Raw genomic sequence first — 18,765 nt, forward strand, 5'->3', positions numbered from 1 at the left:
AGAAAAGCATTCATCACCATTGGCTGAGGGATGCATAAAGCCTAAGCATGATTTTTGGCCTCTCCCATATGTTTATAATTTCTAAAGATACTATTGCTTATGGGTTGCAGCTCTAATGGCAGCCATGATGCTACAGTGTTCCCCTCTACAGTAACTGTGAAACCTGGCCATGAACCTGTTTAGCCATCTGTTGGTGGTATGAAATGAAGAGGTGCCATGCAATGGCTGATGTATGTTTTCCACATGTGCTTCACATGTTATAGCTTGTGACAACATTTTTTCCACATGTGCTTTCAATTGTGCCTCATGTTATGAAATGTGGAACCATAATTACCACATGTGATTCACATGGGGGAACATGCAACATACATGTTTGGGAGAGAGACATTGGCTGTAAATGTAAAAAGCAGTAAGCAGGGCAAAATTAAGCTTTGTTTCTAGATGAGATGAAATTAGTGAGTTAACAGGGGCATACTGATCAATAAATGTGATCCTGTAAGAATTACACATAATTTGTATGTGTGTAACCGATGGACTGTGAAAGGAAATCATGATTGTGGATTTAATTATAGTAATATGTGGTGTTTGTGCAACCATAGCACAAGAGAACCTACCTCATGGAAGGCCAGTGGGTAATGGGAGTCCATCCATCATTTGGCTAAGGGAAAAGCAAATCAGAGAGATCACCAAGGGGTGGGGTCCCAGCTAGTATTGGCTGTTCTCTATCCCTTTGAAATAGGTTGACCTGGATAATGAGTATAGGTTGAAGTCCAGGAATCCATGAGGATAGGAGGAGATGGAACTGCACTCATACTGAAAGCAGACATGTAGTGGTTGTAGTAGCGATGAACTGTAAACTGTCAGATTTGACTGAACATGACCTGTGTTCACTTGTGTTGTTAAGATTAATTGCGATTATTTCCAGTTAGACTCAAAATTGTCTTTGCCGGCCATAAATTAGGACGGATGACCTCTTAGTTTGAACGTAGGTCCATACATCTCTTATGTTTCCGCACATGTCAAGCATCCACATTTCATATTGCGTTGCTGACTATTTTTTACACAAGATGTCGGTGAATAATTTATACACTCCCCTGTTTTCATCAGTCACTATACATAGAGGTGCCACTGAATTATTGAGCAAAACTAAATAAGGGCAGGAGAGTCTAATAGGATATACAAGCAACTTGCACTGTAACATCACTCTCTGAAGCTTGATGACAGTTTTTTTTTCTCACTTTAGTTTTTATTGATTTTTCACATTTTGTACACGTACACCTCACATCTGACAATACAGAAAACAAAGCCACACTAGAAAAAAACCAAAAACAAGATACAGTCTTGAGAGAGTTGCATTCCTTCTTGTTCATTCATTAATTCTCAAGAAGGAATGTAACTCCCAACAGGACTTGATGACAGTTTTGACTATAGGAGCAAGGGTTTTACACCTTTCTCATCATCCAGTTATGTTTTAGCTGATCAATGTGTTGTTTCTGTTTTTTAGAACAATATCCAAGTGGAAGCTTGTGAGAGAAGAGAAAATGCACACTCAGAGGGTTCAGTTCACAGGTTTTAGTTGAGTGTTGCTGAATAATATACACAAGGATTTAGTCATGTAGCACAGCATCTGGACTGACATCACCAAGCGCTGACCTGATTAATACAACACTCTACATTCAGCCTTTAGTTAGACTATACAGCATCCAATGGTGAATGTATTTTTTTTCTGTGCTTGTAATTCATGATTCTATATTATTAGAGCATGATATCATCACTACAGTTTATAGCTCCATTAAAGCCTCTTAACATATTAGGCACAGGCTTAATAAGTTGTTGGCGGCAGTTGATCACATGCCAATGTTAGGATGCATGAACAAGAAGAGAAATGAGCCTAAGTGCAGTTAAGCATGCCATTTGAGTGCACAGTTGAATAGCCATTACCTCTTGGGGCTCTGTGTGAGTGTATACTCATGAGTGCATGGAGATTCATAGTGGCAGTGGTAGCCACGTGATGTTGGATTGGGTACAGAGTTGTAGAACAGTGCAAATAAATTAAAATGTATGATTTTAGATTTTACAGAATACAACTATTTCTAGCATTTCAGCATCTACATTTTCTTTGATGAATAACTGGAACATCGATCATAGATCTTCTGAAAATGTGACCAAATCTGCTGGATCAAAAATATACAGTAATTCTAATATTTGGTTGAATTTCTCCTGGCCATATTCACCTCAGTCAGGTGGCCATGCTACACAGAAATTATGATTCACACAACTTTCTATAATCACTAAATTGATCGTTTAAGTTGTTGTTTGTGTGTTTTTGAGCCAGTCGATTGGGTCACTTTCTCAGAAGACCTATAATAAACTAATTACTGAACCAACACACAGTGCATCACTAATTATATCACAGAAACATGAGAGCTGTAGTAATCATTGCAACTCAAGACTGCCATGATATACAGGTTCTTAACAAGTGTAATGTAACCTTGTTACCATGACTGTGTGTGTGTATATATATATATATATATATATATATATATATATATATATATATATATATATATATATATATATATATATATATATATATATATTATATTATATTATATTTATATTTATTTATTTATTTTTAATATATAAAATGTGTGTGTGTGTGTGTGTGTGTGTGTGTGTGTGTGTGTGTGTGTGTGTGTGCGTGCGTTCATGTGTGCGTTCATGTGTGGTTGTGTGTTTATCACATAAAAGAGCTTCCTCCATGGAGCCACAGGTGTTCAATGATGAGTGATATGGAGAAATATTATTATAAATAGAGCCATTACAGCCTACCTATTTTTTTCAAATAAAAATGTAAATACTCACCCACCAGTACTATAAACAGCAAGCTGGTGTAGGGTATTTTGAGGTCACGTTAGCGGTAGATTTAGCTGTATGATGATGTGATGGAGACATGAGTGGACAGGAGGAGTTTCTTGACATGATGACTCGTGCTGTCACTGGACTGATGACCGAGCAAACTGTTCCATCTATCACAGTATTGTGTCAGTCAAACAGTGGGTACACAGTCTGTAAGGTGCCCTTAAACTAAACAATAACAGTGACATATATCTATGTGTGAGTGCAGAAACTGCATACACTGTGATTTGCCAACAAACTCAAACAATGCCACACATGAAATATATTTAAAGGCTAGGATTTGTGACAGAATTAGTTAATTCAAAGATGTTTAATCATAGTGGTGCTCTCATATTTTACACAAAAGTATATACTATCTGATATGCATAGCATTCCTTTTTATTCTAATCATTCACAGGAGAATGATTAGACCTTTCTTTGCATATTGCCCTTGAGTTTTATTCATCTTGTGGGGCATAATCAAAGGACGAATGTCAAACAAATCTCCAAACACCTCAGATGTGTTGTGTTACCAAAGTGTTCACATGTAGTGTTACCAAATGTGAATATTTACATTTACCAGGCATTCTTGGCTCATTTTAATACAAGCTTCGCAGCTGTATGAATCATGGATCTGGTAAACACATTGCTCTGTTGTCTTTGTTATCAGTAAGGTGCCAACATTGCATAACTGCAACTTGAAACTTACTCCATCCACTCATTTCCTGACTGTGTTTCTGCTGCCATCTAGCAAATGGAAGCCTGTTAAATTGTTGATGATGCAGAGATCCACAAGCTTGTCCCCTTCGACACATTTATGGAAAGTAGGACAGGCATCTCTCTATCACTAAAACCTTAGTCTCATCCTTTTCTCCCCTTTCCCTGTCTTTCTTACAGGCCAGCCCTGCTCCGATAATCGTCAACACAGACACTTTGGATTCAGTTCCTTATGTGAGTTTGACATTTTGTGTCTTTTTCAATGCACCCTTTAGTGTTTTAGAGTGGACAGTCCATTCCACTTGCCCAGATCAGCTCTAGCATCACAACCACTTGAAACCTGAGATAACCCACGCCTCTCATTACTGGTGCATGCTCAGTCTTCAGGTCTTTGCTGCTTCTACAATTATATGAAGTTCCAATAATATCTGATGCTAGTCAGACATGATGCCCATCTGGGAATATAATATGCAGCATCTCATATGCTTGTGTGCTATTTCTGTATGAATGCATAATGACGGAATCACTCACTGCTAATTAATCATCTCAGTGAGTTACAAGATGAGACCGACTGCTCTGTAGCCAATCTCTGTGTTGGAGAAATAGCAATTGTGTATTAACCATCACTATACATGGTTTTCCTTGAGATGGGGCTACTATTTAGTAATAGTGGCAATCAACTTAAATTTGAATATGTGGAGAGCTCGGTTTGGGTGGAGCCAATACATAACATCATCCTCTATGAATATATTCACAATAATTGTCGAGCAGTTGTGGCATGTATTTTCATTTCAAGTGAAGGTCATGGCTTAATCTGTTGTCTGTTTCCTCAGGTCAACGGCACAGAAATTGAGTATGAGTTTGAGGAAATCACTCTAGAGCGGGTGAGTATCTCATATATCCCACAGCTATATTTAACCTCAGAAAATCTATGAGAACATGCCTCAGCACTGTGGTACAGTGAGATGGTCTCCTGAAGGCTTTATATAACATGCAAGATGGTGATAAACATCCCTGCTGCCTCATGAGGGGGTCTGCACTCACACCCTGTGTGTGGCTCTGTGTACATGAAATGAGCTGTTTGGATTAAAGTAGTGAGAACAGACTAGTGTTAAGCTTTAGTTTTTTTCTTTACCACAGCATCAAAGCATAACAATGTATGATCTAACCCACCTTTAGATTTGTCTACTGGCATCCTACACCAGTAGCCTTTGTAACATTAAATCAGCTCAATATATGAATTTTGAGATGATGTTTGTAAGACTAAAATTATTGGGTTTGCTAATCGAGAGAAGCTGCTATTCCCATGGACAATTTAAGGAAAGCTTGACTTTAATATTGTGAGTAGGCATCCAGAGCATTTTATTTTGCAGTGCCAACAAATGCAGCTCCTGCCCTGAGAGATGGTGTGATCCTGCTGCCTTATAAATACAATATTTCATTGAAAGTCTGTGGCTTAGTTGTTAGCGGCTCACCAGAAGAAGTTCCTGGGTTCAGTTTCCACCTGGGGGAAAGCCTTTCAGCAAGGAGTGTGCATGTTCTCCCTGTGTGTTGGCTCCCCTCCAGGTGTGGTTTCCCCCACAATCAAAATATGTATATTAGGTTAATTCTCATGTCAGCACCACGACCAAGGGGCTGGCATAGAACTAGAGAGACGGTCCCTGGACACCATACAGTGGCTGCCAACTGCTCCTCAGGGGTGGGTTTAATGCAGAGATGATTGCCAATGTTATATGACAATCATCATGTGGTTTTACAATCAAGTGACCTGTAAAGAGTCAGCTGTAACACCTGAACTCCATCTAACAAAAAATTAAACATTAAAATTCTAACAGCAGCAGGTCATGTTTCCTCTGTTACATCTGCAGATGGACTGTTTCTAAAAATAGGATGTTCAATACAACCTGCTTTAAAGGCAGTTGTCATCAAACTGTGTTGGACATATTCAACTGATGTGTTAGCATTTTGGAATCCTACACAGAGATTAAGTTCTGCCTCTGAAAGTTTTGTTGTCACTGACTGCTTCCCATGGCTGCAGGGTAACTCAGGGTTGGGTTTTAGCATTGCCGGAGGCACAGATAACCCACACATTGGTGATGACCCTGGCATCTTCATCACCAAGATCATCCCTGGAGGAGCTGCAGCAGAGGATGGACGCCTGAGGTCAGTCACTTCCTCATATTTTTTATTTTTTTTATTTTTTATTTTTTTGAGAAATAACAGAAAGTTATCAGACCTGACAGGAAAAAAAAGTTTTGAACATGTAAAAAAAAGAAAAAAACTCAGTCAAGCAATCTCCTTTTAAAATGGATGACTTAAAGATAATACTTCTCACCGCTCACTGGAGACAGTGCTTACTCCCACTACTTCACTGGATTACCTACACTCAAATACATTTTAAAAAAAACTATTTGATGTATTGTACCACAGTGTAATTTTTTGTGTGCCTCATGCATTTTGAAGTGTTTTAAGGAAGTTAATCCTGTAAATTCACCTCATCTATATCTCTCTCTATTAGGGGTGTCACGATTCTCCAAATCTTCGATTCGAGTAAATTTTCGATTCTAAGATCATGGTTCATTTCAAGTCTCGATTGTTACATTGACATGTACATTTTTAAAGCACAGGTTGCTATGCCATTTTTAGACTACACTTTTATGCAATATAATATCTGACCTTTGTTTGCAATGTACCACACTACATTGTCAGAATTAAAACATTTATTAACAACATAATGTAATGATAACTTATATCTTCAGTCAATTGGAAACTTAAACAAAATAACCTGCCATCTAGTCTCTGCAGCGCTTGCAAACTGTAGCTTTTTTGTTGACAACGCGACATTCGGGTAGTTGAGGAAGAGCAATCCAGTGCAGATAACTAGGATTCCTCTTGAGCCAGTTAGCGCCTACGTTTTTACCTTGACGCTGACTGGTTGCTGGCTGGTTGTTGATCAAAACGGCTCTTTTTTTGTTTCCATCTTTTTCGATTATTATTATTGTTTTATTATACATAATTAAGTGTTAAAAAAAGTTTCATAATCAAATAAGTTACTTTTAATAGTTCATTTTCTTGTTCTGAGTTTTCTCTATTAAAATCTTGTATTAATATATGCAATAATTATGGTTTACTATGTGTGATGATATGAACATTGATAAATGTATAATTAAACTTGTTAAAATTTACATTTTGATGTTATTTCATTTCTTTTTTTAACATATGACGCAATGAATGCATTCATAATTGCAGGGAGATATTGATACATATTTCTAACCACCTAACCTTCATTTTGAACCACTTTGTCTATTCAGACTTTATTTCCTGTTATTTCACAACCTAGTAGATGACCCTTGGACAGTTTTGGAAATAGTTTGGATAGTCTTGGACTGTTGGAAATCCACATGAGATGCACACGAGAGCCATCCACATAAATAACAGCCTAATGGTCAGTCCATCTCCAATTTTTCCTCCGTTTCGTGGCGGGTGGCAACCAGCCAGCAACCAGTCAGCATGAAGGTAAATTACGTGGGTGAAAACTTAGGTGCTGATTGGCTGAAGAGGAGTCGTAGTTATCTGCGCTCGATTGCTCTTCCTCAACTACCCGGATGTCATTCACAGTAAATTGGCATTGAATTTTGAGAACTGAAATTGAATTGTGTGAACTGAATGAAAATATATAGATAGAGTTGAATTTTCTAAAGTAATACATTCAATTTCAAAATATAATATTCAGATTCAGGTTTTCAATGCAATGATTCAAATTTAACAATACAAATTCAAATTATGTGATTCAAATTCAGTTTTTTTAATGCAATTGTTCATGTTTAGCAATTAAAATTCAAATATTGATGAGTCAAATTCAATTTCTAGTGGCACATATTTCAGCCCATAGTCTAGGGCACAATAAATCACACTTAATTGATAGTCACCCACTCCATGTTGGGCAGCAAGATTAATGCATTATGGACGGAAGGGAAGTCTAATCTCTGTGAGGAAGGATCTCTGATAGGACTGTGGTTCTCTATGGCATTATGAAAGCCAGAAATACTTCCTGTCACTGTTCTGGGACACTGTGGCAGAGAACTAAGCATACATAATGCACAGCTCTGCTTAACAGACTGCTTGGAATATTCCAGCTGTTTGTCATGAAATCTGTTTAAAACCATAAATGTAGTCAGGGCTGATCCTGCAGTAACATCAACATTATGTCTCTGAAAGAGTCTACAAAATCTGATAGAAATTGTCAGTTTTATATTTCCATTTATCTCAGTTCAGAGTTTTTCATTATTATCAACAGGAGTTCTTTGTTTACCTACTTAAAAGAAAAGGTCACCCATCAAAATTCAGTATTTATGTACTCGCAACATGAAGGTGGAAGGTGTAGAGAACATTTTTGGAGCTTCAGAATAAAACAGTGTTCAGTGGCCAGTGTTGTGCATGCTTGTTCATAAACTTAAACTGAACTGAACGTACTGTATTCTGCCTGATGAACATTAATGTGAACGTGTTCATTCTGGCATTTGTGAACAGTTTACCTCATTCAAGACAGTGCCAGATTTCCATAGATCCCTCCAGGCGAAAACCCTGCTAAACACCCTGTAAACAGGCCTTAATATGTAGCAGAAAATCACCCAATCTGGCAACACCAGCCACCAGAGTCGCACCACCGCATGCATCATCAAAATGCGAAGCATGGGGAGAGCGGAAGTGACCTGCAGATGCAATGGTCAGCAGGCACTAGAGCTCCTACTAACTATCCCTCAATTTTGATAGTTTAGTTTTTTTAGTCAGGTCACACATTTGATAAACTTATTTACTGAATCGGTAAAGTTGTATAAAATGTCGGGGTGCACGAAACCAGGCAGTTCACCAGCCAAAACCCCTTCAGCGAAACGCACACAGTTGGAGGGCTTCAGCGTGGATGCTAACATTGCTAGTAGCATTAGTGCGGCTATCGCACCCATAGGATCCGCAGTAACAAAAACAATGGCCACACTACCATAATATTCAAAGTGCTCAGCTACCAGGGCCGCAACACCATCCTGCAAGGGGCCCGCAAGGCGAGAAAGAAGGCTCCAATACAGGACGCCGGGAGGACAGTACGGTTCTATGTAGATTACAGTGCATTCACGAGCCAGAGGAGGAAGGTGTATGGAGAGGTCATGAAGGAGTTGTATGAGAGAGGCATCCCGGCTTTTCTACTCTACCCAGCCACCGTGAGGATGACGACCAAAGGGGAACAACGCACCTTCACCTCAGCGCGTGAGGCCGCACAGTTCCTGAGAAAGGAGGCCGGTGAGGGACTGCCATTGCGCCGCCGGCTGTTCACCATCGGCTCAGGGGATGCGCTGTGACCGGAGGAGGACGACATGGAGCAGTCCAACATCTCGGATCGGCACGGATGGTATCGGATACGGATATCAGCTGGTGCATTTGAGCACGGATATCCACAATGATTCCCTGAGGAGGAAGAACTTGATTCATTATGTTATTTTAGGCCGGTGAGGATCACATGGAGAGCACTTTTTGGGGACTGATGATAATCAGAGGATCTCACAGCCACAGTAAGAGGCCGCTGCATAAGGTGTAATAGGTTCACAACAACCCTGGACCCTTTTACAAAGCTGAGGTGGGAGAACTATATTTGCCAAAATGTTTGTAATACTGCCGTACTTTTGAATACTTATAAGTCCTGCTCCCATCTGACCATACTGCTATTTTGTTATTCTAGGATGCCTTAGTTATGAAAATGTTTAATTGTGGTTGTCAGATATATAATCTTAAGAGGGGATATTTATGTTTACCTAATATCATTTTGATTTATGGTCAGAATTGATGATGGGGGTCACAATATGTACATTTATGTGCCTATTTTTGTTTTCACCTGCACTTAACTTTGTCTATCTTATTGTTTTAGACAAATAAGGGATTTCCGGCCAGGTGTATGTTCACTGTGGTGCGTCAACCTGATGGGAGGGAGTTAACTGTTACAAGGGAAGGATATATAGGAGTTTAGGAAGTCTTGCAGAGCTGCGTTTTGCAGAAGTCACATGGGTCAGAACCACTGTTTGGGGGGGGGGGGGGGTCTGGAGGGGCAGTGGGGGGAGGGTGAGTATCTCAGTTATGACTCTTACATCAGGGTTACACCTTTTATTGTCACACCTGGAGCAATAGGTACCAATCTTGATTGTGGTTAAGTTATCTATGTTGAGCTATAATGTCCGGGGTTTGAATGCAAAAGCTAAAAGAGTGAAATGCTTAGACTTACTCCATCGCAAGAATGTGGATGTAGCATTCATTCAAGAAACACACCTGAGGGCGGAGGATGTATCATGCTTTCAAAATAAGCAATACAAAGCCGTAGCTTCAGATTGTGGGAGTTCTAACTCTAGGGGGACGGTCATCTTGACTAAAAGGAGCCTGGCCTTAGAGGTGGAAAAGATTAATAAAGGGACATCAGGTCGCATAGTTTATGTACATCCATATATGGAAAGAAAGTAGCCTTTGTATCCGTATACGCACCAGCAGTTTTTGACCCTCTCTTTTTTCCAGAACTCACCAAGGAGCTGCTGTTTTTACTGACTGTGGGAGGGGTTATGAATGAAGTGTGCAACCTCAATTTAGATGGATCCACCCCGTCCCACACCCACACCCAGCGGTCAGCGACACGATCTGACCATAACCCGTTGTTGATGACAATAGATCTCAGCCACAGATTCAATAAAACACCTATATGGCGCTTTGATATGGTACTTCTGCAGCATGAGGTATTTGTAGCACAATTTAGGAAAAGGATTAAGGAATTCGTAGCCAATAATATATGCACAGTAGAGGATGCCATTTATATGGATGGCCACCAAGGGTTGTATTAGGGACTTTACATCCTCTTATGTATCTCACCTCAAAAAAGAAAAGAGCCGCAGAATCTGCGAGTTAGAAAGAAAGTGTCATATACTTGAGAAGCAGTTAAAGGGAAAATATGCTAAATCGGTAGAAAAAGAACTGAGGGGAGTCAGGGTAGAGCTTAATAATCTGTTGAGGAGGCGAGCAGAATTCATCATGCACAGAGTCAGGCAGAGCTATTATTTTAACGGAAGCAAACCAAGCAGGTTATTGGCGCTGAAGCTTAAACAAAGTGAATCCAGAGCATCAATCAATACCATCAATATGGCTAATAATAAATTTACATTTAACCCAAAAGAGATAAATGTCGCATTCCACTCTTTTTACAGGGAGTTGTAAAAATCAACACTTAATTTTGACTCAGAGAAATGTAAGCAATTTCTGAGCAGTCTAGATTTGCCCACATTAGGCGAGCAGGAAGCAACAGCTGTGGTTGGTCCCATATCCTTAAAAGGAGTTTAATCTTTTCGGATTAAAAGCTCATTGCATGCCATATCGGCCATCGCTGATGACATACATATCTACTTATCGGATATGGAAAAGTCAATACCCTCCCTGTTAGCCACTTTTGAAGAATTCAGGATGTTGTCTGGCTATAAGATCAGCTGGATGAAGTCAGCTCTGATGCCCTTGAATGAACCTGCAAAAGCGGTTGGCCTTCCCAAATTTTATGAGGTTCCATCAGGCCTTTCAGCTACGCCAGGTTCAGACACGGCTTGACCACTCCTCAGGTAGCCTGGAGAGATATAGAAGATGCACTAGTGCTTCCATACAAACTTGAAGGATATTATTTTCAGGACTATTTATCAACCAATGCATGTTACACTTAGGGCCTGTTATCACAAATTCGATACGAAGTTTCAAGGTGGTTGAGAAGAATCTGGGGGGAATAGAATTGGAAATGGCATCTGAATACTCCACTGTGGGGGAACAAAAATGTTGTCTCAGGGATTAGTGAACAAACAACAAACAAACAATGGCACTTTCTCAGCTAAACTATGGTTGCACTATTTTATAACTAAACACGTTTGCCTTTGTTTACATTTCAAACTAAAACTTCCTAGAGGAAAGATTCATAATTTAAGATTACTTTTTTGAATTTAAAAATGGTCAACAGGTACTCTAATTAGATATTACTGAATCAATATTGAAGAATTTAAATCAATATTTAATCAAATTGATATTGAATTGAACTGAGACCTAAAGAGTTGAAATTGAATCGAATTGTGAAGTTCTTAACAATACCCAGCCCTACTCTGCCTCCACCATTAATACGGCAATTTCGTCTGATTACTTAAAACTATTTTTATGAAAAGGTCAGTGATGTACAGATGGGAAAAACTTTGCCCGCCGGGTTTCAAGAAGCTACTCTGTACATCAACACCAGCAAACCTGAAACCGCACATTGAACTAAAGCAACCGGCTAGCCTTTCAAGGTATGCGTGAGTGAATAAAAAATCAAAAGACACGGCAACAGTGAGCCAAAACAGATCCTCTACCACCCAAATTTCATTAACAGCATACAGTAGCAGCTCCACTGTCTTCATCCCCCAGCTGCTTCTGGACAACCTGGTTTTGCAGGATATTGTCTGAGACCTGATGTTTCAGTGTTAAAAACTGATAAAATAATTGTTGTCTGTGGTGGCCACATGCTAATGCTAGCCCTGCGCTAGGGCTCCCCAATCGGACTATACCGCTGCTTTACTCTGCATCAACTCTGCATCAACTCAATAACCACCTTCTCCCGCAATGCATGAACACATGATGTACTACTCTGCAGTCACTGTCCTAAACACAGAGGGACTGGTCGCATGTTCACACACCTCTTCTCATTCCCAAAATCCATTCCCTCACTGTGGTCCCATTCTACCTCCTAATTACATCATTGCAACAAACAACATGTGAATCTGTTTTCGTCCTCAGTCCTAACAACCAATCCCTAAATGTTAACTGAAACTGGCTTTGCTCATCACACATTCGTTCAACCATAACTGCTTCATCCTGACTTAATTCATAACTGAAAATAAATAGATTACCACTGACTCACTGAAACCAGGCACAAACCCCTTGACTGTTTCCCTTTTAAACAGACTGCACCTACAGGATTCACATACACTGACAAACCTTACCCTAAGGTGCAGGAAGGTGGTGTTCCTGCTGTAAACAGAAAGGACAGCTGAGGTCACATTCTGGATCTGGTCTGCTCAACTGGTCTTACATCACGTCAACTCTCCAGCCTCAACCTCAGTATCTTGGGGTGACTCACTATAACATCCCCAGCCCAAAAGACAAACACTAAATCTCATTCAAAAATCCATACCATCCTCCTCTCCCATCTGGAAACCTCAACATCAGCAGCATTGCCCTCTCCTGACAAAGGTCATATCTCAAAACAGAAACAGCTCATCAATATCAACAGCTGCACCTCTTATACAGCGGGTCTGTCCCGAGGCTCCCTCCAGGATTAGGCACTTGGTCCTCCCCTGTTCATCTGCTACATGTTTCCCCTTGAAAACATCATCCATCGACATGGTCTTCATTTCCACAGCTATAGCAATGATCATCTCCATCACATACATTATCACTGCAACTTACTCCACACTGACCTCACTGAAATCAAATCTTGGATGGAAACAAATTTCCTTCAACTTAACTAAAATCTGACATTATAATAATCTGCCCCAAATCCCTCACCAAAAACACTTGCAGTGGCCACGATTCATACAGATGACTTTTCGAGGTTAGATGCTCTCTCTCTGTCTCAGCAGACATCCAGACACCGTGAAAACTACAACAAAAATACTGTATGGAGCTATTTGATGGGTTTGGGTTTTTTTCGCATGTTTTAAAGTCCCCAGCTACTTCAGTTGTTTAGGAGAATGCTGCAATGCTGGTTTGCTTGGTCTTCATTTCCACAGCTATAGCAATGATCATCTCCATCACATACATTATCACTGCAACTTACTCCACACTGACCTCACTGAAATCAAATCTTGGATGGAAACAAATTTCCTTCAACTTAACTAAAATCTGACATTATAATAATCTGCCCCAAATCCCTCACCAAAAACACTTGCAGCTTCTGAGTCTTTATTGCCAACTCCATCCCTATATATCCACAACCTCAAGTCATTTTGAACAGCAGACCGCGGGTCCATTTAAATAATGGCCACGATTCATACAGATGACTTTTCGAGGTTAGATGCTCTCTCTCTGTCTCAGCAGACATCCAGACACCGTGAAAACTACAATAAAAATAAAAGGACATAAAAGTTTCACAAATCATATACAAACTCCACTCACTGCCAAAGTCTCATAAGTCAGTGTCCATTAAACTGTCAGAAACACATTAGCATAACTGAAATGTGCTAAGGTAAAATAAAATAACTTAAAATGCTCCATTAATGTCCATACAAAGGTGAATTAACAATATTACACATAAGCATTAAACATATAAAGACAATTACCATGTGCACCTCTTGGACCACATGCAGAATAACATTACTCTGGTGTTGCAATTTCTTCATCTACAGCCACGCTGTTCTTACCCATAATGTCACTGAAGTGATTACTTAAACATAAACGTTACATTCTGCAATAAATTCTTGTATAGGTATGTTTCATATCACATTCACATCACATTTTAGACACATTTATAATACATTTTTAATTACTTTATGACTTTAAATGATAATGCACTTATAGCAGAAACATACACAATAAATACATCAATGAAACTGAGACAGTTACACCATCTTTTGCACATCCCATAAATCAGATCACCAAAAGTCCCTTCAAGTCAATCACTCTCCTCCTTTGGTATGTGGTTTCTGGGCTGTCTTCCTCAAAGGTGTCGGCGTGTAGTATGTTGATAAAAGAATTCTGCGGAGGCAAGCCTGGGCGGAATGATAGAGCCATCTTTATTGAAACAGACTTCAGGTAGCCCAGTGTCCAAACAGTGTGGCCACACATCTGGTGTTTTCAAATCTATGGCAAAGTAATGCCAGACACTTTGCCCTCTGCCCTATCAGAACTCCTACTGCCTTCGATCTTAGGAATTCAACCAAATGCCACCTACCTTTCTCTGGTGTGGGGGCCTTCTTTAAAGTCTATTTTCCATAACCGCCTACTTCTCCCACTTGGTCGCTTTGGTGGATTAAAGTCACATCTATCCAATGGGAAAGAAGAGAAGGATGGGTCTGCCTCACATCCTCTAAGAAATAACTCTTGTGTGTGTTACTTAACTTTGCTGATGTCAGCTAAAGTGAACAGAATGGTCTCTCTATACCTAGATGACAATGTATATGGTGAGTCAGCTCTAAACCTCTGATGTGGTCTCCTTCCTGTAGCTTATCTCTGATGCCCACCTCAGGGCTGATCAGGGCTCCTGGTCATGGGGACACTCATACTGTCACGTTCCCACAGTTGTCTAGCGGGGAGCATCTGGTCCTGTCTCATCCTGTCTTCCCCCTATTCACTATTGTCTTAGAACCCAGGATGTGTAAGAAACACACAGATACTACAGGTGCCATGCCTTCATAACATCCAGAAATGACAATTCAATACCATTCTTTATGGTATACCTTCAAAGTCCTGAATAAACTCCAATACATCCACAACAAAGCGCCAAACCTGGGACAACAAAGCCTTCTCCATTGATGTCTCGTCCCTCTGGAATTTTCTCCCCAAACGCATCCTGCACCGACTTATCAACGTTTCAAATCGTTGATCAAAACCCATCTTTTCAGAATGGCTTTTAATGTTTTATGATGTTTTTTCTATATTTTTGATATATGTTTGTAATAATATGTTTGTTTTATCTCTAATGATGTGGTTTCTGTTTTCCATTGGTCCTTTTTATAATGTATCTTTGAGTATCATGAAAAGTGCTAAATAAATAAAGGAAATGGATTATCATTATTAACAACATTCACACCCTTTTCAAATCCAACATCTTAACTGTGGCTGGACGAACTGTATGGAGCTATTTGATGGGTTTGGGTTTTTTTTTCGCATGTTTTAAAGTCCCCAGCTACTTCAGTTGTTTAGGAGAATGCTGCAATGCTGGTTTGCTGTGAAGCTCTAGAAATGTTTCTTTCTTTTAAACTTCACCCAACTTTCTGGTGACTGGTGGAAGTGGGTGTTTACGTATGCAGGGATGTAATGTGTGTTTCGGTGGGTTGGATCCCAGCTGGAGCAGTCTTGCTCCTAATTATTAGCAGTAATTATCATCAATAATCCACACTGTACCTCTTCCAGAGTAAACGACTGCATCCTGCGGGTGAATGATTCAGACGTGTCTGAAGTTTCTCACAGTAAAGCAGTTGAAGCCCTGAAGGTTGCAGGCTCTATTGTCCGGCTATATGTGCGGCGCCGCAGGCCAATGCTGGAAACCATCATTGAGATCAAACTCATCAAAGGACCAAAAGGTGGGCTCAGTCACACACACTTACAGTCATGCTAAGTCAGTAATATAAGTTAAGTTAATAATAATCGTGTCTTTTTTGAGGTTGAGGTTGAGGTTATTTGTTTTAATTCAGGGGTATGTGATTATTATGAGATGATGTCATCTACCCATTTAGCACAATTCTTTACAGAAGAAATCTGTCACAACGTTCTTTTCTGCTTTTGGTCTCTAAAGAGAAAAACATATACATACATATATAAATACATATAAATAACTGCAAATAATTTACTTCAAATCAACTCCAATAGCAGACATTTGACTCACATAAAGTGTCAAGGATACAAAACAATTGTTTCGATTGTAGGAGATACGCTACTTAAATAAATGTAATTAAAGGTCCCATATAATAAAAAACACGTTTTCTCTGGCCTCTACATATGGTCCTCTGGTTGGCTGGTCCTCCCTGAACCTGCCAACTCCCAGAATGAGGAAAACAAGCGAATCCTGGTCTCTGCAGCCCACCCACTGTTCAGAATCTGCTCCTTTCATTACTTTACATTACTTAACATTTACATTACCTTTCATTTCATTACGCCGTGGTTTAATAGTATTTATAGTTGCCTGCGAGTATGGTGAAGTCAGCTGGAAATCGGCTAACTAGTTAGCTCCGCTTTGGTCCGCTATGCAATGGTGTTTGAAGCGAGTTTACTGTTAATGATATTGCGATGAAGCTTGGTTGTCCAGTAAAATGTCTGGAAACAGACTGGAGACAGAGACAATGCTAACAGTGTCCAAGAGTTTGGAGACTGAGTTGGAGACAAACACAGCTTTCGCTAGCTGTTAGCCATTAGCTTCATGGTAGTAAATGTAACGACACATACGAACAAACATCATACAGACACACTAACCATTCTGAAACGTCCTGCTGCAGCCGCAGAGTCTGTACCTCTTCACAAACCTCTCTGATGTGATGTAGCAGGCAGGGCTCTCCAAGTAGTTGTTGACAGACAGAGCTCATTAGTATTTAAAGGTGCAGGCACAGAAACAGACTGAGCTGAATAGATCTCACTTGAGGGACTTTTAGACAGCTGCAATTCAGAACCAGGGATGGGTTTAGGGCAATGCATATCGAATACAGAGCTGTTGGACCTCTGACAGCTGTGTGAAATTGATGAAAAACAGTATAATATGGGACCTTTAATCACAAAAGGGGCACCACCTCAGTTGCTTTATCTGTTTGAATAATCTAGAGATAATTAATCAAATCTGACTGGACAAGTTTAGCTTGGAACAGTTCTAATCAATTTCAAATCAGTATATTCAATCTGATAATCTGAAGCAGTGATTTCTACACAGTACCCATCGGTTCTCCACATCAAACACAAACCTGCACAGACAATGACATACAGTTAAATAAATTTATTTACTAAATAGATATGGGTAAATAAATGAAATGGCAATTTAGACAAATAACAAAGATAACAGAAAACGTTGAGATTGTAATGAGTAAAGTAGTTAGTTATCTAATCATGGGAAGATGGTGAAATTACGAGTCAGGTTTTTAGACTTTAAATATTACAGGAGTAATTTTAATACTAACGAGACCCTAACCGAATTTCTCTAAAGCTCAAAAGACAGGAATCAGAAGACACCAATTCATGTTTCATGGGTGTGAATCCAGCTGTATGCAAGATGTTCAGCCTACATTGTCCAGAGTGTTGGGTCCGCGGCATTGGTTCCCTCGGGTGTTCCTGGCTTGACTGCAGGTTTGCAGTGTCAGTCCAATAGCCAAAGGGTTGATGAAACTTTTGACCCAAGGCCCAATGGGGAAGTCACCGCTTGCGATCGCTGGGGGCAGAGTCGCTCTTGGCTTGGCACAAAAGTCTTTCTTTCATTGGAAAGCGCTTGCACAGCTTCTGAAGCAGCCAATTACTGCAATGTCTTTACCAATGATGATGGTCTTAATAAAGATTTCTTCTTTGTTGCTTCGAGTGGTGGTTCTTAAGCTCTGACTTGTAAACTAATTCAACGTCTTGACTAAAATAACTGGAACATCAAATGCTGGCCTGGAGGATCTTTTGTCGTTACTCAGTACAAGATTAATTCAATTAAATTCACTTCCTCTGAATCACGCACTGATACTAAACGATATATTTTTAAAAAAAAATCAAAAACAGAACTTTGTTACGTTAGAGCTTAAATAAAAGTGAAAGCATTTAAAATAAGTGATTCATTACCGCAAATTATAAAATGGAGAAAATTCAACACGTGGTTGATTTCTGCAGAGATCGCTGTTTCAGAGCGTGTCGCAAAGTAAAAGTAAAGTGAAGGAAGGAAGGATGAAAATTTAAGAAGAAGGGAGTGGAAAATTTAAAGGAGAGAGAGCATGTCTCTCAGTTTTATGGTGGCAGGCGGACCCAAAGGGGTGGGCTGACAGTGTTCACGCCTTAGACAACCTTATAAGTCTAAACTCATGAAACTTAATTAAACTAAACTATTGTTCTAATGTTTCGAGATCGTGTTTCACCTTTCCCAGAATTTCACCATGGATTAATAGGTAGACTTTGTCTAACATGAAAATAATATGATGTGATTAAAATCACTTAAGATTCTGAAAGAAATAAAACTTGATCAAACATAAGAACACACTTGACTATTAAAGGGTTAATGGTTATTTAAAACTTGTTGGAAATCTGGATGAGTGCAGAAACCGTTATTGATTGGAATGTTACAGCTTTACAATGAAATTGTCTTAAAAAATGGGGAGTAGGAACACCTATGATAAAGCAGATAATGGTGTTATCAAGTTGTAAATAACAAAGAGGGCATCTCCTCTGAAG

The 18,765-nt window shown here is 39.6% G+C and overlaps 1 protein-coding gene across 11 annotated transcripts in view; it reads left to right on the forward strand.

The window, feature by feature from the left end:
• Positions 1-18,765, forward strand: part of dlg2 (discs, large homolog 2 (Drosophila)) — a 268,677-nt gene that overhangs the window by 197,985 nt on the left and 51,927 nt on the right. For all 11 annotated transcript variants that reach the window (XM_037118617.1, XM_037118620.1, XM_037118621.1 and 8 more), the window contains 4 exons: positions 3,796-3,849; positions 4,449-4,499; positions 5,654-5,778; positions 15,778-15,947. In XM_037118617.1, the coding sequence (XP_036974512.1) occupies positions 3,796-3,849; positions 4,449-4,499; positions 5,654-5,778; positions 15,778-15,947 (400 nt within the window). The remainder of the gene's footprint in view (positions 1-3,795; positions 3,850-4,448; positions 4,500-5,653; positions 5,779-15,777; positions 15,948-18,765) is intronic.

Source organism: Acanthopagrus latus, chromosome 13 (assembly GCF_904848185.1).
Source record: "Acanthopagrus latus isolate v.2019 chromosome 13, fAcaLat1.1, whole genome shotgun sequence".
NCBI lineage: Eukaryota > Metazoa > Chordata > Actinopteri > Spariformes > Sparidae > Acanthopagrus > Acanthopagrus latus.